Below are 23,455 nucleotides of genomic sequence, written 5' to 3' on the forward strand. Positions count from 1 at the left end.
ACAATCTGTTCTGTCTGCTGCCGTCTGGCAGACGGTACCGCAGCATCCGGACCAAGACCACCAGACTCAGAGACAGTTTTATACCACAGGCTATAAGACTGCTGAACTCCTGAGCTCTGTGAATGTCTACTCACATCTGTTTATAGTACACACATACATATATATTATACACATCTGCCATACATATCTGTTTATAGTACACATATCTATATATTATACATATCTGCCATATACATCTATTATACGTAATATATGCATCTGTCCATACCTCCTCATTCAACAGTGTAAAGTACTTAAATACTCTCAATGTATTCCACATATGTATATATTTCACATCCTCAAATCTTTATTGTTGTTATTGTAAATATTCTTCTCTCTTTTTGCACTATTTTATTTATCTTCTTTGCACCATGTATGTTGAGTTGTTGGAGGAGCATGGGACATAAGATTTTCATTGCCAACATATACGTGGTATATGCTGTGCATATGACCAATAAAACCTTGAAACCTTGAAACCTTGAAACCTATCAGCAGAGGCTGGGCTGTCCAGATACAATCTTGACGTTCCGGTTGAACGTTTACAGAAAGCTTGGCTTACATTTCTCTGTTTACCTTCTGCGGTTTCAACATTACGCAACCTTTGGAATCAGACTTCCGAGTGGAACTTTCCCATAGCCAGCCCCCCCCTCCCCTTACAGGTGCATGTGATGTGTTTATGAATAGCCATGATGCTGACATGTTGGAAGTGAGGCGTCTCTCAACAGTCATGTCATATGTTTAGCAACATAATCTGGCAGGCACAAAAGACATACAGGTCGGATTGGTTTCTGATGCATGAGATCCATAGGGGGATTATATAAACGTCTAAATAAAGCTGGTCCTATATGAGGAGGTTATTCTACTTCATCTTCACGTCAAGACTTGTTGCCTCTCACCCTTTCACTCTAAAGAATATCTGAATACAGAAGGCTTGACAGCTTCTTAAATGCAGTAGGCTGTAAGTGTACAGTGGTAAAAATTACAAGATGGTTTCAAAAGAAAAGAAAAGATAGAGCTTTATAAATAGTGAAGTTAATCCTTGTCTCAGAGATTGCTCAAAAATTACAATGGGATAAAAAAAACAACATTCAAGATATACATATAAAGTGTATAAGAAGTAGATTTAGTTTGACACATTTAGTGTAACGTTAACTTAAAGCAGAAGTTAATACATTATTGAAATAAATATTGCCATTAAACGTGATACTGCACATATAACTGAGAAGTTATTGAACATCTGAATGTGTGTTATGTTTCAAACTGTGGGATTAATCAGTAGCTAGCAAATAAGGGACATATTTTGCTTAGAGTAGCTTCAAAGACATTATTCATAAGGGTTTAGTTTATATGGCTTGCTTATAGTAGCACTTCCCAAACAGTAGGGTCTAAGAAAAATAAATAAACACAACCCAGTGGCCAGTGCTGCCTTCGTCGTTCTGTAAATATTGTAAAACCGACATTCTTATCATGGAAATTTAGGACAACTGATAAATAATTTGGAAAAAGCTCCCTTTTATATTAGTAAGATGGTGTGGATAAAGAAAAACGTTTAAGATGAGAATAAATTGTTGTTTTAAGGGAAAAGACACGATGTACGTACCATGTACTTGAATACCTGGTTAGAACATTGCGTTTGAACAGAGGAGCCTGAACGTTGCAAAGGTCTAAAGAAATGGGCAGTCACGCACATGCGCAGTCGCAGTGTTTGCATTCCTCCTCCCTCCTCTGAGACTGACAGCCCGTTAGCTGCTCACCGGCAATGATACAGCAAACACGGACTCAGTGAGACACACCGAGATGGACTTAACGTGCACTTTTTACCACTACAAAGACGGATATTATTTAGACACCCTTGTCTAATGACACCATAAGGAGTTATTTCTTCGCCAGGATATTTTTTGCTTCGTAAAAAAAAAAGACAACGTCCAGGAGAGGAATTGGTGCGACGTCTGATTTCCTGCGACATACACCGGTCAGCTAAGAAGCTTTCACATCACTGTGAACTACAGCTAAACTATTCTGAGCTACACTTCTCTGTGTGCTTTTGTGTGACAATAACTACAAAAGAATAGTCCTAATAAGCAGTGAAGAGAAACCAAGTTATGGAAGAGTGTGGCTAATTGCTACTGGCGACCCAACATAGCTCCAAGCTAACCAGCGGCTAGCTGCATTTAACATTCTTTGTTTATTTGATTTGCTGTGTTTTTATCCTTTTGAAGTTGGATTAATACGTGTGTTAGTAAAGGTATCGCCGTTTATAAGCTAGCATTTCAGTGCAACTACATCCCTGAACGTCTAACTCGATCTTTAAAGGACATAAATCATCTGACTTCTCACTTATGGCTGGTTAGTATCGCGGTACTGCAGCTGACCCAGCTAGCTAGCATCTGTTTTAGCTAGCAGGTAGCGCCAAACACCGTCAGCCAGCCTTTAGTTGCTCATTGACGGTAAAGATGCACCACCAGGACTTCGCTGCAGACCCACCTGCGACCGGGAGCAGGAAGGCGGGTTACCACTACAGGAGGGGTAGCAGCGGTACGCCTGGCTCCCCTGCAGCCAGTGGCAGTGGCTCCAACACGGTCGACGAGAATCCCCCCCAGGCTGGATCCAATTCTCCCGGACTCAATCACCAGCCCCAGTCCCAAGCATCTGTAGCTCAGGTAAAGAAGAAGAGTGGCTTCCAGATCACAAGTGTCACCTCAGCGCAGATCAACGTGAGTGGCAACAACAGTTTGGCAGATGACACAGAGAGCTATGATGACATGGATGAGTCACACACAGAAGATCTCTCCTCCTCTGATATGCTGGATGTTTCCGTGTCCAGGGCCACGGATACAGGTGTCCCGGAGAGAAGCTCTTCTGATGAGACACTCAACAGTCTCCATGGGGTTGACACACCTGGAATGGTGTCACCCAACGAGCCTCTTCACCCTCATTCCATCCCTCAGGGGTCTCAGCAGCACAACTCCTTGGTAAATGGCACCATGCACCATACGTTTTACCCTCAGCAGCCCCACCATCAGCACTCTGACAGCTTGGGAGGAAGTGAGCCCTCATTGCCAGCCCTTCCCATTGCTCCCTTGGCTAGCTCCAGCCCTGGTATGGTTTCCAAAGTCGGGCCCAGCCAGTCGCAGAGGCCACCCATGATGGATAACAGTAAACCTGCAGGACGGACAGCTCAGCCCGCAGCCCCTATTGTTGCTGGGACAGCCACTGATCCACATCTGCAAGGCACTGTGAGCCTTTCTAATGTGTCAGCCCTCTCTGCTGCTGCAGGTCCTGCGTCTGGGCCTGCAGGTTATGACAACACTAATGCTAATGGGGGAGCAGCTTCTGCTGGAGCCCCTTCTGCTGCCCCCAACACTCAAACCCAGCACACCCAAACTCAAACAGCCCCCGGCTCTCGTTTTAGGGTGGTCAAACTAGACACTAACTCTGAGCCATTCCGCAAAGGAAGATGGATGTGTACAGAGTATTATGAAAAGGAGGTCCCTCCTGTAGCTACATCTGAGGCACCAAAGGTTGTAGAGGTGGCTGTAGAGACTGAGGCAGGTAATGCCGGGATTAGTCAAGGTATACCTGCTGTACACCCACCTCACACACTTCAGCCCTATCAGACCCCGAGCCAGGACTTCAACAGTCCACAAGCGGTGCAGAGCCCGCCCCAGGCCCAAACTACTCCTCTGACCTATGTTTCACCCCAGGAGGTTGTTGCTGGGCCCCACATGCAGCAAGCTCCTGTCACTCTCCCTACAGCAACACCACAGGCTGGTGTAAATCAGCCTGCCTCTGTGATACCCCAGCAACTGCCCTACACTGTGGATCCCCACCAGGCTCCACCCCAGGGAGGTTACCCTGCACCTCAGTTCCATGCTCCAGGAAGTGTCCGTCAGCCAGACTTTATCCAGCCCACTGCACCCTTCCAGACCCAGGTCCAGCCTCCTCCGCCACACGGTGCAGTGGGAATCTCCAGCAACCCAGTTCCACAGCCCCCGATCAATATAATCCAGCAGCTGTCTCTTCAAGGTCAGGTAGCCCCACCTGCCCAGGCACCTTATGCAGGACAGCCACAAACCCTCCCAACTCACCTGATACAGCCCCAATCTACTGCTACAGCCCCAGTAGCACCCAGCCACGGGACCCACTACATGCCTTTGACTGCACTTCAAGCTGACCTGCAGCCTCTCCTCACCCTGGGTGCCACCTTCGCCCAGGGCCACGGAGGAGGCTCCTTTAGAACATCGCAGCTGGAGGATGCCCAGAGGCTCCTGCTCCAGCACCAAGGCCTGCTGGGTCTGCCCCGGTTTGGGATGACAGCAGGAGGAGACGGGGCTGCAGAGGCCGGAATTGCTGCAGGGTCGCTGGCCCACATGGGGATGTCGGCGGAAGCGAGTGCCTTCATGGCCGCTGCTGCTGCTGCAGGCCTCAGGACCCAGCATGCTGAGGGAGAGGAGGACAGGTGAGGTCACACGCCTGTGCAGGCAGAACTGCTAATTAAGGTTCTAAGTTAATATTGATGTTCAGGCTGCTTTGCATTGGGACATTTCCTCACAAATGCCTTCTTTTTTGTCTTAACTTGCAGTGAGATGTATTTGATGTACTCATTATGTCATTAGACAATGTGATTTACGTCGGGTTATCGATGGCTGTTTTAGGTTATTGTTTTCACCCTTTTTAACTGTTCTTCTCTGCTTGCAACTAGAGCTGCAAGGATAGTCGACCAACGACATCTATAATGATAATCTATTAACAGTTCAACTAATTTTCCAGGAAAAATGGCAGAAAATGCTGTTTCCTTCTCCTTATATGGAGGCTTTACTTATTATCATATTTTACTGAATATTTAAATAGAAATACATTTAAAGACAGCCATTTTGGACTCGGGCAAAATGGGATTGACATTTGTCAATTTCTGACGTTTTATAGGCCAATTGATTTATCAAGAAAGCACAGAATCGATGATGAAAATAATCACAAGTTGCAGCCCTGCTCGTATCCGCATCTTCAGAGTTGCAATCAGAATCTAGATGTAACATTTGCTGTATCTCCCCCCCTGAGGGTCATTCTCTCAGCCTGCAGTAAAAGGCGCTTGATAAACAGCTCAATTGCCATGTTATTGTAAAATTATCAGTGGCTGGACTCGCTGAGTTACAGGGAGCATGGTGACTCAGCTTGTCCTGGTCGACCCCGCTGCCACCACACATCCACCTCCAATAGCACAGCGCTCTTTGTGACAGTGAGGCTGCTTTTCCCTGCTGCACGTCCTCACACTATCCTTGTACCACCCTAAGGGAGCTGTGCCATGGTTTATTTATATGTACAAATACTCAGTGCTGTACTCCTGTTTTTGCTCAAAAGTGGTTCTAGCCGTTGCAGGTGGTTACTAAAAAAGTGGTTCTAAAAAGAGTCGATGCACTGGAAAACAAACATCCCGTGCCCCATTTTGAAGATGCAGTGTGCTTCTTTCTGGATCAGGAGATTTGTCGGATACATTTGATAAACTCTCTGCAGAGAAATGGAGCAGTGTAGTGTTAGCACTGTGTTCTGGTTTAGCAGGAGTTTCATGTTGTGAGTGCAGTACCGAGGCCTGCAGGGTATGGAGGGAGATCGACTGTCGGCCTCACCAAATAACTGCTCAAATATTCGTAGTCTTTTTGTGAGTTTAGCAATTTAATATAAATTCAAACCGTCCACAAAGTGGGAGGAAAGTACCGCCATAGTTCCATGATTAAAACAACAGTTGCTGAGCGAACCAGTAAACATTGGTCTAATTGAATGATCAGCCCAGCAGGTCCCCGGCGAGCTGTATCTTCAGCTGTTCAGATGGTGTCCGATAGTGTTCCAGAGGCTGCTGGTCAATGTTGACATAATCGCAGTCACGTTCGGCTGCAGACAGAGCCAGACTGTGTTCAGTGTGGAGGCTTTTGTCAGGCAACATTGCACCCCATCACGACAGCGCGTGTGTATTTTACATTTCCCGATTGTCAAACCCATTTTCCTGGCATGAACTCGCCACTGTTCTGCAGACAGTCACGGTCATGTCGCTCTGCGATCTGGCTCTGTCCTTTCTCTAGCTTCTACTCCCCCATTGTCACCCTGTTCCTCTTTTCTCCCCCTCTCCACTCCCCTCTTTCTTTTAACACTGTTCTTCTTTTTCCACTTATTTCACTTGCATACATTCCTGCTTTTTCTCCCGGTTCATTGCATCTGGCCATAGTGAAGTTTACAGGCTTTTCTTCTCACCAGGAAGCATTTACACCATTTCTTTCTAATAAGAGTGAACATAGAAAAGGAGAACAGTCAGTACCCTTAGTTATAGTCTCACAATGTCAAGAACAACACTATCAGGGTGACAATGTCTACACATACACCTCTGCAGAGGCCGTGTTCTTTATTCCTGAAGAAACAAGCATAATGAATGCATTAGAGCAATTTAACACTGACTTTGAAAGGTTATGTAACCAACAGCTTAAGCAAAAGCTTTGTTTGCAGTACCATGTAGAGATTGGAGCTGCAACTTACACATTGTTTCAAAAGAATGTCAGAAAAAACACAAGTGAGGTCTTATAACCGGTTCTGTCTGACCAACAGTTCAAACAGAACCGGTTTAAAGGCCACCGGATTTGAGTTGAAAGTCAGCATTTATTAAATATAAATCTGACTTTAATTCAAGGTCTGAAGTCGACTTAAACTTTACTCTGGTAGGAAGACAGGGACTGGGTTTACATTTCCCTAAGTGCCTTCAACAACATCAAAAAGTTGTCCAGGTTGTTTGTCGCCTCAAAAGCTGTATTCATTTTCAATCTCACTCGCGCTTGCGTGTTTTCTAACTCCAGTTTGGCCCTCAAACGCATCACGTTGCAGCTCTCATAACTTTGACAACGCCTGACCTAGCACAGCTGAGTGCATGCATCGTGTCATGTTGTAAACCAGGCAGGGTGTGTCTGTGTTTGGCAGGATTATTTATGCGTGTTTGTTTTTACCTGCCTTTTCTGTCAGTTTCTCTCAGGGGAAGTGGAGTAAGATCAGTGATATTAATCAGGACTCATATCGAGCCCTCGTGCCTCTCTGCAGGTGGAATTTCAGCCTGCAGGCTGCTGCCGATATAATTTGACATTTGGGTTGTTGCCACCAGGGCTTCACAGTAGAAGAGGAGCGCTCCTGACTTTCAAACACACACACACTTTCACTTTATTATAAACCTGTTGTGTTCTAATCACAAATCATTCAACAACTATAAGAACAACTACTGCTCTTACAGGTTGCAGAGCATGCATTTGTTGTATTACTCACAGTGGACTCATAACCTAAAGTAAAAATAGGAAGTTAGAAGTAGTTTGGAGGCAGTAATAGTGACATAATATCAATATCTCCTTAATCAGTGTCTTTGTTCCAGCTCAGCATGCTTTAGCAAAACTACAACAACTTTATTTTTGTGTAGTTTAAGATGCCAAATGTTCTCTTGAAGTCAACAAAGTAATCCCATTTGTTAAAGGTGTTTTGTGAGTGTGTGAATTATGTGCTAAAATACCACCATAAAGTAGTAATGTGTTATCCCCGGCCAACTAAATGTCACAGAACATTGTGGCTTATTTATCTGCGAGGAGTTGCAATCTTTATTGATTCCTTTCTCGTAAAAGCTCCACACAGCGTTTCTCAGCAGCTCTGTGCGAGCGGTTTCCTCTCTACTTTTTTCGCCCAAGTGTTTTATAGTGCTGCTATCCAAATGAAGTAGCCCAAACCTGTGCAGCAGGGGTTAAAGGGCAACCAGTTTGCAGTGGTGATCACGGAGCCGTAGAAACCTGCCTCTTTAACTGTCAACAGCTGAGCCAAAGGTTGAGAAACCTTTTTGTGGTGCTTGGCAAAGAATATGATCAGGTGGTTAAAAAGACTTGATCTAATAATGAGTAAGCTTCCTGATGGTTAGATGAGTTAGTCATTATAGCTTTCTAAGTTTATGGTCCTTTATCGCCTCTTTATTTTCCCCAAGCAAGGCCATCGTTCTGTATGCTGGCTTTCACTTTGACTCTCCGTGTTAACATTGACACTCCTGTTTTCAGATGACTAGAGAACTACATTCAAAACTGAGCTGTTTACATGTTGGAGGGAGCCCCCCGACGTCTGAGACCAAAAACAGATCAGCGTTTGGAGCTGCTGTCGAAACCAAAGCTATGATGGCTTTTAAGAGAATCCGAGAGAAGCTCCAGACTTTTTTTTGAATGAGCGTTAAGATAGATAAAGAAACCCAATACTATTCTTAGTCTATTTACAATATAACAAAAAACTGAGCCGTGAGTCATGCCCAACAACAAACATGTTTGTGAAGCACGGCCCAAGATAAGAATGTTGTTTTTAACATGTTTATGCACGCTTAAATGACTAACAAAGGCAGAGTAAACCGAGTCATCTTTATTCTCCTCCTGTGAAAGCTTTACAGAAATCACCTTTTTACATGAGATTCATTGAAATTCAAGAAATAACCTTAAGTGTTTCTTGAAGAGTAAAGAGTCATTTCACTTTTTTAAATGATGCAGTATAATTTAATTTAAAGTATCTAAATAGTAGATTTGATTTCCTACAAATCCCAAAGCCAAAAATGCTACTATTTTTATGAATAATTTGCAACGTGTAACGTCTTTATCCAGGTGCCTGCTCAAAACCTGTATTTTCCCTACAGACATTTTTTTAATAAGGTTTACTTTTTAAAAGGACTAGTGTGAGAGGGACGGTTGAACACAAAGGTATATTTATATCTACATGTTGGCTCTCTAACTGACTGACAAGTGATCTATTAGAATGAGCCCAGGGACGTGCAGACCTAAAGAGGTCTCTGCAGTGCTGCTGTTTTATTATGTGACAGCAGCATCACTGTAAACCCCAGGTAGTTTCACCTAGACACGAAACACATGTGCTCGTATGGAAACTCTTTAATGCTGTCCCTGAGAAGCAGACGGCTTGCATTAGGCCTGTCAGGCGTGCAGAATATATCCAGTCCAGGTTTTTGCCTGCTTCAGCACGACATTTGCTTTTATTTTATTGCGCTGTTTCTCCTGTTTGGTGTGTCTTTACAGTGGAAGTGCGACAGCAGATTCAAAAACAATGAGGGCCTCATTTCCTGGATGTCAAGAGCGATAAATCTTAGGGTGGATTAGCATTAGTGTGCTAATAAGATGTGACATTAAATACTTTCTGTGCTTTGTTCTTCATGCTGCTGTTCTGCTGGTCCTCCACAAGGTGGCAGAGTTGCTCCATAAAAGCTCCTGGCCGGCTTCTTTATATAACTATGCTTTGAGATTCACTGACCTAAAACTTGGCTTGGCAGCAAGTGGAAAGGTCCTTTCTGCACGCAAGCACCACGTGACTCTATGTCTTCTCTTCTTGCGCTTTCATCAGAAATGTCTGTAGAAATTCAGCTCAGTGAGGTTGATGTCTGCAGAAGGCCTCAGAGGTGCAGGGGTTCATATCACATTTCCTTTGACCGGGTTTGTAACTCGGTAGGAGTGTTTATTTTTAAGGATGGACTGATTCCCCTTTGTTTCTGTCTGTGGGAATGAGTCAGACTCTGGGGGAAAACATTATCATAGAGGCCCGTTTATTTCTGATACTGCAAAACATTAGGATGAACTTTTAGGAGAATATTTCACGACAAATATGGTGTAAAGTTATTTAGCTGTTCTATGGATTCTTTTATGATCTATGGCACTCTACTCTCCGTTATATTACAGCGTATTTGTGCTACACATGAGGCTGATAGATAATAACAAAAGAGGAAATGTTTGGTTGTGATTTAACCAGCTGAACGATAAGTAGGTCAGCTGGAAATCAACAATCAACATCATTAATAATCATATATATTTATGTTCAATTGCTAAAGAGGTAGTTTTGAATACTTCCTCTATTTTAATTCAAATAAAACACATATTTCTGGGGTTTTGGACTGACGAAACAAGCCTTTAATTTTGGACTTTGAGTAGCTGTGATGTACATTTATCACTGTTTTGTTTCAGTTAATAGACCAAACCATTGATCAGAAAAAGAGTTGGTAGATGATCGATAAATGTAATCATTACTTGCAGCTCTATGGGTAAGATTAAGTTGGTTAATCTGGTAATACAGGAACTCACGGGGAGATGAATGCATCACCAAAATGATTGTAAGTCTGACTGTATTATTCATGGCTGCATCTCGTGCATGTTTTCGTTCAGACCCCATAATGTTTGAGTCCTTAGAGGCCAGAGAGATCACGTTTGCTCGCCTTGTGCCTTCCTGCAGAGCTGCAGATCCTGGAAGAGAGAACATGATCTGTGTCCATGCATGTCTGTGTGCCGTTCTCAGGCGATTATGAGCTGGTCTGTCAGGGTGTCTTACTGCGTGTAGACAAAATGTGTGTGGAATGTGAGGTGTTTACAGTAAAGCGCTTTATAATGCTGCTCTTCCCTTCAGGCATGTACAGTGCGGCAGAAACAGGAGCAGAGGCAGGCGGTATTAACTAGTTTTAACCGGCTGTGATAGCAGTGAGGACACCTGTGTTCTCTCTCTGTGTTATTTCCCCCTTATATACTTCTAAAGACAAACACAGTGAAAGAGATTTCAAGTCCTATGATTGAACCTTTGGTGCAAAGACACCTGTAGCATAACAATAGTATGCAATTCCACTGACGCCTCAAATGTTTTATTACAACTGGTGGAGCGTGTTGTCACTCTTGGCCGTGGGAGACTGGCTGGAAATGAATCTAACGGGAGGCTTCAGTAAATAGAAAAGCAAAGGGATGTCACCGATAAGGCAGCGTGTCTTACTCATACTTGTTTAACCTGGAGAAACAGCCTCAATTTTTGGTAAAGATGTCCAACTCGTCGACAGTAACATGACCACTCTTGCGCCTGTCAGGGAGAAACACTGATCCCCCTTAAAGTGACACTTCCTGGTAGAGAGACATGATAACATTTCTGCGTACAGCTGGTCTTTAATTGTTTTGTGTCATAGCGTCGACCTTTCCTACTGTGCAAACACATTCAGGGCACCGTGTGAAGCCTGTACGCTGTGGAGAGCCTCGAGCAAAGTTTCCCAACCACTGCAGAGACACCCTCGCTGTTGATGCTCCGACAGAGAGCAATCTGACTCTGTTTACATACAGCCCCCCAACCCTAAAACAGAAACACTGTGCGGAGCCATGTGACGGACTTCCTGTGATGCTCTGATGTTGCCACTGTCATGACGTTGTGTAATGTTTGATTGTATAATATTTATTTTAACACTTGGGTAAGAGCGGGTTTGGGTCTCCTTTGTCTACTGATCCTTCATGTCCGTGTTTTAGCAGTGGATTTAGCTCTGTATGCACCTTTATTTAGACCGTACAAACACTCCAGAGTCAGGTCAGGCTTCGGGCGATGTAGCAGGCATGATCTATTCGCCGTTTTTATCCCGCATTCTTCTAGGGCTCTTTTTGGCTCTGCTAAAAATGTCTGTTAATAGAAGGAGAGGAATGTGCAAGGGTGGGGAAAGTTAATAGCTCATCCGTCACAAGAACAAGGCACGACTAGTAGAGACGTCTGAGCTCGGCCTCTTTTCTCCCCCATCTCTCTGTCGTCTTTCTCTCCCGTATGGCACAGAGGCTGGTTATGTAAGGCGTTGCGTGCATGGCAGAGACACATTCACTTCCGCTCCACAGAGCCGCTGCCCTGCAGCGTTGTGATGCCATGGAAGCTCTATGAGGTTTGGGGCATATTTGTTTTGTCTGTTTGGGCAAAGCTCAAGGTGGATTATCCCATGCTGCAAGTCAAAGGTTGTCTTCCAGGGTACACTTCATGGAGCAGCCTCAATGATTGCATGTTTCAACCAATCGGTTTAATTTCTTGACCTTTTTTATTTGTAATTCTAAATTAGCGTGTGTGTGTGTGTGTGTGTGTGTGCGCGCAGTGGTCGTTGATCTTGCCGCCGGCCTTGGTTCTCCTCTTTGTAAAAAGCCAGCGCTCAAAAGCATCCGAAACCGGATCCTGCCAGTTTGCAAACATAGCCTCACACACAAATGGGACACACACAAGCTCATGTCTCCCGACTGCCTTAGGACAAGTGATGCGGAAGGAGGCGGGCCAATCACAGAGCCGCATACACACCGATGGGAAGGAAGAGGGATGCCAGGAGAGAAGTGTTATTTGAGGAAGGATGTAAAAAGGGAAGCCAGAATCTAATGTCTGACATCATCGGCTGTAGTCAGTCACTTCCTGTATTGCTTTATAATGCCTGGTATTAAAACCCTCCACATTTCATATGAGCTCCAGTGCGTGGGGGGGGGGGGGGGTTGGATCCTTTCCAGGACCACACACTGCAGTGACGGTCCACTCTCACTCAAACTGCACAACAAAGCTAGTCGGAAGTGTTACTTACACTCAGCTGGATGCTTTTGTGAAAATGTGGATAAAGTGAGTGTTGCGGTAGAAAGGGGAGGGGGGGCTCAATCCTTGTGTATATACAGCAAATACACAAGAAGGCTTTTAGGTCTCTGTGAGCACGATTGATTTGACACTTCTCTGGAACATCTCTCCACTGGAGCTCCTCCTCTCCGTTTCAGGACTCTTCTTCATAGCTGATTAAACTTCAAAAGATGATTTTATATGATGAACATATTGTCCTCAACACCCTCAAGATATGTCTGAATTTACACACAAGCTTCCTCCGTTTAGCTGCCCCCGTTTTTATGTCTTCTATCAAAGCTAATGCCCGAGTTTCCCCCATCAGTCATACAGAGAAAACTCCCAGCATTACCAAATATAGCACGTCTTAAACTGAGCTAGGAGGCTACAACGCAGGGTTTAAAGATAGGTGACTCTTGAAATGCCGTTCACTCCTTGCTTTTCCACGAAACTTTATATATTTAACTACTAACTAGGCAATGCAAGCACCATCTGCTCTTTTTTATTCCTCCACATCGGCTGCTGCCACACAGTGGCTACACATCCACCCTTATGTAAGCTCCACAGGGTGCGGCCGAGATGGACTCGACAACTGTTTATGTTTTCTATTCAGATTTGCTAATCTTTATGATTTGCATGAGTTATGTTGTACACGCCTTTTTAATGAGTCAATTAAAATGAAAGGAAAACTAAAGTGTGTTTATTTTATGGACCTAAAGTCAGTCAGAATGAATAATAATGGTGGATGACATTTACAGCACTTTGCACAGTGCTCAAACACGCATGCATACTAGCGTTGATTTTATTGGGTTGACAGCCTCTGGATACACTCTAAAGCATGGGTCTTATTAGAAAGCATTTTGTGATGGTGAAGATGCTGGTTAGTGAAAGGTGTACCTCACTGATTAGGTCTATTAGCTTGTTAGAACATCGACACAGTAGTCCAGCTAAAGAGTACCATTTTAATTTGGTCGAAGTGACTCAAAGGCTTACACTACTCGTCCTGATCCGTCTCCCACGTGTGGCATACATTAAGCTTTACCATGGTGGTTAGGTAATATATGGGTCAAGCCTGGACACATGTCAGATGGACGTGGATACATAATGAATGAAAATATCCCATCTGTGATGGCTGTTGATGTCAAGGTCTCTCGCTATTGGCCGAGCTGAGGGTGCATCACCATCAGCGATTGGCTTGAAGTCTGAAACTGTCTCCACATCAGTGAGCGCTCGCCTCAGACGAGCTTCCAGCCTTTTGTTCCAAGCGTACACTGACCCCCCACAACCTGCAAGTACACGATGTACAGATAGCAGGTACACGATGTACGGATTAGCAGCATTTAATGAGCTTTGTTTCCAATGTGTAAACAAACAGGGACGTGACACTAATTGACGATCGTGGTTTCAACTGAGTTTAAAGCCACTAAATAACACGTTTTATCACTTTCAATTATCTTCTGAAAGTCTCTCAATGCTCGTGTTCTGTGACCCTTGACTGATTCTGGGATTAGCAACACATACAGTGCAGTGAAGAAAAGATGTTTTGACCCCCTCCTAATGAGGTTAATAATTTCACTGCATGCATCGAGCTCAATCCCACCAACAAACCCGCTCCGCACGCCCCTCGCCGCCATTTTGTGTTCCCCGTAACCGCGCACCATCTTCGCTCAGGGTCGCCCCAGCCCTTTGTTCTCTACAGCTCCTGTACTCGACGAAATATTCTTTTACTCCGTCAGTTTCTCTGCTCTTTGCCTCATCCAAGGCACTTTGTTGTCATGGTCTCTGTTCAGACTGCAATGCATGCCCGCATGGGAGTCACGGAGCTACACGTGAGCCATGCTCCAGTGGAGAGCCATACGGAGAGAGAGTGTGCGTCCACTGATGAGGAGTGACGAGGCGGATAAAGGCGTGCGTGGTACATCATACACATTGAGATGTCTTGAGGAGGGGTACAGCATGTGGGATGGCGAGGATAGATGTTTTTGTCTTGTTTTTTGATGGATATAATTCATTTCAGAAACAGGTATCACTACTACAACACACAGAGGAGATGTTGCAGTAAACAAACAGTAAACACGCAAGACGTTGTCGACTGAAGGGAGGGGCTCTCTGTGTGCTAAGTGGGTGTGTGGTCAAAAGTAGCTCATCCTATTGGACGGATCACCCTAATCGTTACTGAGTGTTTATGTAACAACAGAAGGGGAGGTGACAAGCCTCCTTAAGCAGTGACATCACAACCCACCCACCCATCTTCCCTCGCCATGCACCCAATCGCCTGAGAGTCTGTGCTCTCGGCTTCGCGATCAGCAGGACTCCCGTTGTACGCACACACACTCCCATCCACGTCTTCCATTGTTGGTCAGGCTCCCCCTGTGTGAATCTGTGGGGGGGCTGGGGCAAAGGGCGCAGGTCAGGAGGACGGTGGTGGTGGTGGTGGTGTTTTTGTTTTAGGGTGTTTTCCGTGGGGCCGTAATGAGGGCCCTCAGCTTTGGTCGGGAGTGTGTGCTTTAGCCTGAGAGCATCAATGAGAGAGAAGGGGCTGGCCGGGGCAGGAGGAGCGCAGGGCAGGGACGCCGCCACCCTGAAGCTGCTCTTCTGGGAGCTGGAGAAGCATCTGAAGAGGTAACGATGGCTGTAGTGTTGTCACGTTGTTAGGGGTCGGTGGTGATGAGCGGGGGTCAGTGCCACTGCAGCTGCCTGGGGATTAAACGAGGGGCTTTGTGTTGTTGTCTGATCGTTGTGGTGGCCCTCTGTTGATTGAATGGTAGCCGCCATTTAGAGTAAGGCCCGCAGTTATCGAGGCATTCGTCCAGGAAACTCTACACCTCAAATCTAATGAGGCTTTCCGGACATTGTCAGAAGTTCGCACACAACAGGATATCATCACTGGCAGAAGCATTCCCCAGTACTGGAAATGCCCAGTTTGGTTTAGGCGATAGGTGGCGCATGGGTAGAGCGTTCAGCAGGTCGGACAAGATGCCAAATATACTGCGGCCTCGTAAAGGGTTCATATTTTGGGTCTTCAAAAACAATTCCATTGCAATTCTTGATATTTTTGCCGTTGGCCGAAGATAAACTTGCTTTTCAACATGCGTTATGTTAATTTCGGAGAACAGAAACTACACTTAAAATGGTGGCAGGATCCTATACAGACAATGAGCACACGTGGCTCAATGGGACATCCGGGTCATGTCTGTCCTACGTTGCATTAATGGAATAGGGGAATGTGGTAAACTTGTAAATGTGGTGCCTCTACCTGCGCTGCAGCATCAGAGCTCATCACCTCCGTTTGTACACACTCCGCTCAGCAGCCCTAAAGCGATGTGTGTGTGTATGTGTGTGTGTGTGTGTGTGTGTGTGTGTGTGTGTGTGTGTGTGTGTGTGTTTTGAGGTCACAATGTAGTTGCTTCTTCGCATGCAAGTTGTTGCGCATGACTGTGTGTGAGTGTGAATGCGTTGGCAGTCTGATGTTCATTCACTGCATTGAACATCAGACAAAGACTTCAACTTGTTTGCTCATTTTTTTTTTATATCATTTAAACTTTTCCCTGCAATTTCAACGGCCAGAGATAACATCGTGTTCCAGTTCCTCAATAGATCCACTCAGCACATTATTGCTTCCCTGTGCTCGGTTATCACGCCACTCAGACTTCAGTCGCCGGCACCCAATAAACAAAAACATTAAATCCCAACAGCTAGTTACTCCAGTTTGTTACCGAGCAGTCTTTTTCCAGTTGTCTGAAACCACTCAAAGCCATCCGAGTTCCTTTGACCATCCACACATGAGCAAGGTACTCCTCAGTTTCTGATGTTCAAACCACCACACTTCCACTTACTGAAATTGATTCAACCAATGTTCCAGCCAGAGACGGATAGAACAGCCAAGGTGCTTAAAGGAGCTCCTGACGCACAGATCTTTATTGCTTTATTGTTCATACGTGTCCAGAACATTCAACAGTTTCCTCTAAATGTACTTCCTTTTCTCCGTGTGCTTCTCTAAACTATATATGGTGACAGCATCAGTCTGCACATACACGCCACGAAATCACATTATTGTTTTGTGATTAAAGATAAATATTGATCTGATCTGAAAGTAATCTTTTAAAAGCTGCATTTGTGTTATTAGTGCATCATTGGTGTATTATACAACAGGTGGTTAATGTAGCATATATATTGTATATATTTTGCCCGAGCAACAATACCAAACCCAAACGATATAAAAATAAATGTATACATCTATGTCTCACCTCAGATTTTGGAGGCTGAAACCAGAAAACGTGCTTTTTTGCTTGATAAATAACTTTTGACGGGTCGTTTAGTGTATAAAATGTTCCGTCAGTTGAATCCCTTTCAGCTCCATCACAGAAATTATGAAAAAAAACCTGAACAGAACTCTCAAATAATTTGTGATGGAGCCTACAGAACAGAGGGGCGGTCCTGTTAAACTGTGAAGAACAGCGTGTTCCCATTTCAGACATCCAAACTGATGTAGAGGACAAAGGAGCTCTGCTTCTTTTGTGTTACTGCTCTAACACCTTTATTTACCCCCCAACTGGACAGAGGTCAGCTCTCCCATTGATTAGGTCTCAAATGACAATGATTCAATGTATGTGAGGGTCATCCTGGGATGTGTGACCCCTTAAAGCATGATTTATAACCGATAGGTGGAGACATTGCGTCAGACAAAGTTTCCCATCACCTGCAGCACATATTTGAGTATAAACAAACAACACAGTTGAGTTAAATCGCAGTTCAGGATTAAACGGAAGATTAAAAAGCAAAATGCCGGCTGTTTTTATGTCGAGGCATTCCCCTCTTTCCTTCCGTGGGTGGATGCGGGATTTTATAGAGAACAGCGGCAGGTAGAGGGATGTTGCATAATTTATTACCATGAGCAAACATCTCATCCAATCAGGGACGCCGCTGTGGCACACATTATGCTAATGAGCTCCCGTCTCCGCCAATAAGGTGGCCGCTCGCGCTGTTTTCCGGCATGCATTACCCGCAGAGGGAGCGCGGAGCTGCAGCCCGCCGCTCAGTCTTTTGTGTGCCCCGTCCCGGCTGCGAGCTCTGCGGTCGCCCGGAGAGCAGACCAGACGTCCTGCTCTCAATAATGCGCTTTTTTATCTACTTTTATACCGCTGGGTGTCCAGTTTGTACAGCCGAGGAATCGCCTTTGGGGGTTTTAATGGGCTGGATAGCATGAATTCCCAATGTTACACCGTGGCGATGGATCTTAGCGTTTGCCAACTGAGGAATTTCTCGATATCGTTTCTGTCCTCTGTGCTGGGGAAGGAGGGCGCATCAGTCCGGGTTGACAATAGGTAATGTCACAAGCTTTTCCGCGCACTGTATTACTGTTTTATTCGGATTTGAAATGGGGCTTCATGGCTTATTATGTCGCCTCATTGATTCTCCGCCATCAAAGTCAAAGCCTTCTTTCTCGACCTCCATTTGCTTTGTTGCGGATATCCTATAGATCATGTATTTACCATGTCAACATCATAGTGTTATATAAGTGTTTCGTTATTTCTGATTTTAGTAGCATTAAATAAAACTAATGCCAGTCACGTCTGTGGGGAAAAAAAACCCCCATTGATTCATCCCCATCCACTCTGCAGTATTCCTCCAATGCATCATCTCATATGCTGTGATAATAAACCTTTTCTTTTCTGTCTTTCAGCTCTTCCGGTGCAAGTGTGGTGGCGATTGACAACAAGATTGAACAAGCGATGGTAAGAATCATGTCCTATATCAGCCTCACTGTGTTAGTAAATAGGTTTTACATGTGTGTTTACGCAGCGTTATGTAAGCATAATCCGCTTCATGCTTTTATTTTGAAAGGGTTTCATTGCGTTTAGACGCTTTTCAAGATGTTCAACAGAGGGAATCTCAGGTTGACGTAAGATTGAATGATCGAATGAATGAAGGTGCTTTTTTGTGCGTTTTAAATACAAATGCAGCGCCTCGTCGGTGAAAAATGCATATATGCACCTGCTGGTTTATAAATTAGAGGCGGCAGAGGTTCCCTGCTCTGTCACGGTGTTAGAGCGATGACCTCCGGCTTGCAGGCATCTCGATGTGGGCCAGGCTAAGGTTCACACGCCATCCCCTCTCCCATGCATATACATACATCAGACCCTCACCCCCCCTCCGTCCCGTGTTGCTAGGCAAGCAGCAGCCTCCCCGCGGCTCAGTATAAATAACTCTGCCGGTGATAGGCTCCTCCCACCCCGGTGCAGAACATTTTGTTCCCTCGCTGCGTACCGGGCCAAGGAGGAGGAGGAGGGGCGGGTCCACAGAGCAGGGGATGCTCACGTTATTAAATGCTCCTCCTGCACACTGCCTCTGCACACTGCCCCAGCAGCATCATTGGAATGAATTACACAGCTGTTTCGCTTTAAAAAAAGACAGCTTTTTGTCGTTATTCCTGAAGGGATGCCTGCATATTTTCCTGCCATCATTCACACAGACAGCTGGCGTGTGCTGTGCAAAACTGAACAGATGAAAATAGCCTTTTTTTGTGACACCCCCCCCCCCCCCCATCAGCACGCTCTGAGTCATTAGTGTGATATTTATTTTTTTGCTACTAGGAAGTTTATTGTTTTACTACGCGTCTAAATAAAAAGAAAGGCGTACCAAATTAGATCTGATAAAAATAAGTCAACCAAATAAAGTTTTAGACGGCTAATGAATTATGGGATGTGTGATTTGGCTGCAACCTTTTTTATATCCATGTATCTGCTGTTTATTTCTCTATTCATTGAAGTGAGGAATTTGATTTAGCCTTCAACATATACTAAATAATAACTGACAACATGCCCATCAAAATGTCCGACAGTCAGACGAGTCTCCATTATAAACTGCTTTTCTTTTCTGACCTACATTTCACACAAGTATGACACAAAGCCCTACATCTAACATTGGGCGAGTGGCATTTCTGCTTAAAAAAAGAGAAGAGTAATCAGTTAAGACCTTCATTGTCCAACGAGAGAAGATGTCTTCCTGCACAAAAACATATTAATAAATGAATCCAAGTTTTACTTCTATCGTGATTTGACTTTAAAACTAAAGTTCATTACATGACGGGGTGCTGCAGGGAGTAATCGTATCAGCTTGCATCATTTGAATGCTGCGCAGCTTCTTTCTGCGTGTGTATTCATTCAGTTTGAAGCTGATTTGTAAGATTAGGTGTTGACATAGTAAATTGACACCAGACATTTAGGCTTCATTCAGAAACCGAAATAGAAAGATCAGACGCTCTTTGGTACAGACGTGTATTTGTTTGTGTGACTGGTCTGAAACATACATTTGGTTTGAACAAATAGCTTCCTCACAGGAGAAATGTGATGTATCCTTAGCTAACCCCCTCCCCCCTCTCCTTCCTCAGGACCTGGTGAAGAGCCACCTGATGTACGCCGTGCGCGAGGAGGTGGAGGTGCTGAAGGAGCAGATCAAGGAGCTGATCGAGCGCAACACGCAGCTGGAGCAGGAGAACAACCTGCTGAAGAACCTGGCCAGCCCCGAGCAGATGGCTCAGTTCCAGGCGCAGGTCCAGACCGGCTCCCCTACCGGCTCCGGACAGCCCCTGGTGGCCGTCCCGGCCGGCAACCCGCAGCAGGGCCTCCCCTCCTCACAGAGCTCCGGTACATCCGCGTAACAGTGAAACAGCGCAGAGCCCTTAAAGGATCAGGGGGAGGAAGAGTAGTTGTAGGAGGAGGAGGAAGGAGTCTCGCCATACTGTGAACCGACTTAAGCATCGACACCGACTATGCCACCGTCTCCAGGAGCGCACCGGGAGGACAAACTTTTTGTTGCACATTTCATTTAACCGAAAGAGCCGCACCGGTGACCGCTTTACTAACCTGCTTCAGACAATCGTCTTCAGCGCGGTGATGGCACAGCTGACAGGAAGTTTCCGCCATTATTCCAGCGGAGGGAAGGAGCTAACGTGGGGCTCGGCCAATCAGGAGGGAGCACAAATCCCTCGCTTGTGGAAAGTGTGCCATCATCTTCACCCCACCTCAACCCAGCGCTCTCCATCAGCACACTTTTTTTAATTTGACTCATCATTTCTCAGTGCTGCAGTCATGCACTTTTTTCAGACGGACTATAAAGATTCGTACCATCTGGAATGGGAACTTTTCTTTACCTGAAGATATGTCGTCTGGGTTGGGTGGGGGGGGTGTCTAAAGAATTCTGAAATATATATATATATAAGCTGCGCCTCATTTTTTCGCGTGGAGACGTTTGTCTTCGCCGTCGTCGTCCCCGCCCTCAACGCACTCGCCCCCTTTCTTGGATGGAGCGCTAAACATTATGCAGGGAATCAAACGTTTTTCTAGGGGGAAGTTTTTGTCTGTTTTATGTTTTTGTTGATGTTATAAATGTCCTAGTGATGTATACAAATAATTAAAGGAGAGGCAAATAGGTTTCTAGATGATGAACTTTGTAAACATTTCCAATTAAACTCTGCCAAGTGCCTGGTTTCTAACCATAGATACATATATACAAGCTTTTCTTAGTTGTTTTATTCAATATGTGTGTATATATATGTAAATATATATATATCTATGGTTTGCCAGGTTTTGAACTACCTGTGATGTCATTACTCAGGGTGGCAACACGAGGATTTTTACCTCGACACTTAGATGCTGTCTCTGCAGTGACACACAGCCTCGTACTGTATGTGAACTCTCCTCGCCGACGCTTGTCGCTCTAACGATCTGGACTGTTTGGAAACAAGTGATATTGTATTTTATTTTTTTGGGACGATGGTTTCTTTTTTCTTCTTTTATTTTTGGTCTTTTGTACAGCCGACTGTTTTGAGTTGCTCGTTGTGCAACTGGAGCGCTGAACACAATAACGAGAAAAAAGGAAAATGCCTAGCCGAAGTATGTGGATGTTTTGTGCATGTTCCTCAGCCCTTCACAAATGTGACGTTACAATTGCACTAGACAGTTGCACCTCAAATAAAAAGTGAAAACAAAAAAGGAAAAACTGTTTGGCTTTCTTTTGCATAAATGTAATGTAATGGTTTATGGTGCGTTTCGTTTGGAAATCGGAGCTGGGACGGCACAGTTCTATTAAAGTTAGATAGCTTATGTTAGTAGTACCAGTAAACAACCACATGTCCACAGGTGGAAATTGCCCTCTTGTGTTTTATAGCTGTTGATGTTTTCTTAACTTGTAGAGTCAGAAATCTGTGTTCAGGGGCCGTTCCCATTAACATTTCAGAGAGAACATATAGAATACACCAGTAGAGAGATAGAAGTGACTGATCTCACCTGACCATAACTACATCATTCCCTATGCCATTTCTACCTCTCTAGATTTAAGTAATTACATTTAAAAATATATTTTGACCCTAAATAAACCTCCTCATTCCGCAGGAAGGAAATAAATACAACAGGCTTTCCTCTCGTCTCATTTTCTAGCCAATAATCGCCCTCCGTGCCTCCCAGCCCTCCCAGTTTAAAGCACCAGTGGCTGCCTCCTCGCTATACACCACTAGACATGCGCAGAAGGGTACCGCCATGTAAATATTTACCTACATGCTGTCCTCTCATTGGCTACATGCGACCGAGCCTCTACTCACAGCCATCTCACGGTGGCCCCGCCCACCGCACATGGACCTGCAAACTGATAGCGAGAGCGCGCGGACGAGAGCGCGCGGGAATATAGGACGACGTCATGTGAAGGAGCTTAATGAAGCAGTAATACGTGTTATTGTGTGTTAAATGACGTTAAACACGCCTTAAAATGTAACAATTAGAGTAAAATACACTTTATTTATCATTTACGAAATCTATATTGTATTTATGAAAACTAGGATTAATGTATATGTTTTATAATCTCCTCCCAACATGTACAGATGCTCCATACTAATGTAAACCCGTAGAAAAACTGAGCTACTGTTCCACTTTTAGCTTTCTTATATAATCCAGCCCATAGCATAGTATTATACAATCAAGAGGCAGTTTATTCAGCTAAATCAACACAAGAAACCCCGTCTTTATTTTGCAGTAAGGGTAGAGAGGGTACACAAAAAGGACACAACAACAGGCCGTATTTATTTTCATTACATTTTCATATAGGAACAAAAAGGACTTAAATACAAAATGGTATTTATTGTATTGTATTCATCCAGTAGATCAAATATGGAGTTCTAGCTATCTTTCAAAGCCTTAATAATAACATGTAAACCAGTTAGTTTTAAAGTGTTACCTTTCTACGTCACCACAACAGGGGTGTAAAGATAGTGATTTAATATATATCTATTTCCAGGGACTCCACCTGCCCTCCCTGGGCTCCACCCTCGACCTCCGTGGATCAGACTTGTTGTGGAGACGGAGCCGATGTCCAGATGGCACTTTCGCAAATCCTGTTTCATTGACAAAAGGTGTTTTCTTCAAGCACGCCGCGGCGGGGACAGGATGTACTCTGAGGCCGAGGGATCACGAGTGGATTAACCCTGTCTATTTCTGCCGCTGCTGAGGTTTGAAAGCACAAAAATAGACGCTGCTTATTTACATCCAGTGCTGTGATTCATCAGGGAAGTCTTCAGGCCAGCTGCAGGCTGTCTTTAACACAAGAACTGATCAATTATCACGCAAACAAACTCTAGTTCTAGCCTTTATTTTCCAGACATGAAAATCCAATCTAGCCCAAAATCCTCTTTACACCCCTGAACCGGACCCCCCTCTGTGCTGCTCCTTATTGCTGAGAAAGCAGGTGGCCTGCTGGTTTTAAACCCTGAGTATCCCTGTCTCCTGTGCCCTGAGACCCCCCCGCCCCACCGGAGATGTTACTGTACAAGGGGATAAGCCTGTCCGTTGTCTGGACATGAAAAATCTGTTCATGTTTGTACACAAACAAACAAAAAAGCACTCTCATCTGTCTGAAATCCGTAATATACTGCAGATAAAACCAGATTTGAAGCATCCGACCCCACGGCAGGTGATATCACCTTGATAGCAGGTCATTTCAGACTTTTTGTAAATTG

General features: G+C 44.7%; 1 protein-coding gene across 3 annotated transcripts; it reads left to right on the forward strand.

Moving 5' to 3' along the window:
- Positions 1 to 1,765: 1,765 nt before the first annotated feature.
- LOC134860640 (TSC22 domain family protein 1-like) lies at positions 1,766 to 21,450 on the forward strand. Of its 3 annotated transcripts, none has more exons than XM_063877405.1 (3): positions 1,766 to 4,498; positions 18,134 to 18,185; positions 19,841 to 21,450. In XM_063877405.1, the coding sequence occupies exons 1-3, from the start codon at positions 2,493 to 2,495 to the stop codon at positions 20,108 to 20,110; spliced, it is 2,328 nt and encodes a 775-aa protein (XP_063733475.1). In that variant the 5' UTR covers positions 1,766 to 2,492; the 3' UTR covers positions 20,111 to 21,450. The 3 variants fall into 3 exon arrangements, with proteins under 3 accessions (XP_063733475.1, XP_063733476.1, XP_063733477.1); XM_063877406.1 differs by lacking the exon at positions 1,766 to 4,498 and adding an exon at positions 14,745 to 15,072; XM_063877407.1 differs by lacking the exon at positions 1,766 to 4,498 and adding an exon at positions 17,445 to 17,774.
- The last annotated feature ends 2,005 nt before the right edge of the window (positions 21,451 to 23,455 follow it).

Source organism: Eleginops maclovinus, chromosome 24 (genome assembly GCF_036324505.1).
Source record: "Eleginops maclovinus isolate JMC-PN-2008 ecotype Puerto Natales chromosome 24, JC_Emac_rtc_rv5, whole genome shotgun sequence".
In the NCBI taxonomy this organism is placed as follows: Eukaryota; Metazoa; Chordata; class Actinopteri; order Perciformes; family Eleginopidae; genus Eleginops; species Eleginops maclovinus.

Bases quoted from the DNA above. Each gene is read 5' to 3' on its own strand.
- LOC134860640 (XM_063877405.1), top strand. From the start codon at position 2,493: ATGCACCACCAGGACTTCGCTGCAGACCCACCTGCGACCGGGAGCAGG. The intron at 4,499-18,133 runs GTGAGGTCACAC...TCTGTCTTTCAG, and splicing joins GCTGAGGGAGAGGAGGACAG to CTCTTCCGGTGCAAGTGTGG. The intron at 18,186-19,840 runs GTAAGAATCATG...CTCCTTCCTCAG, and splicing joins ACAAGATTGAACAAGCGATG to GACCTGGTGAAGAGCCACCT.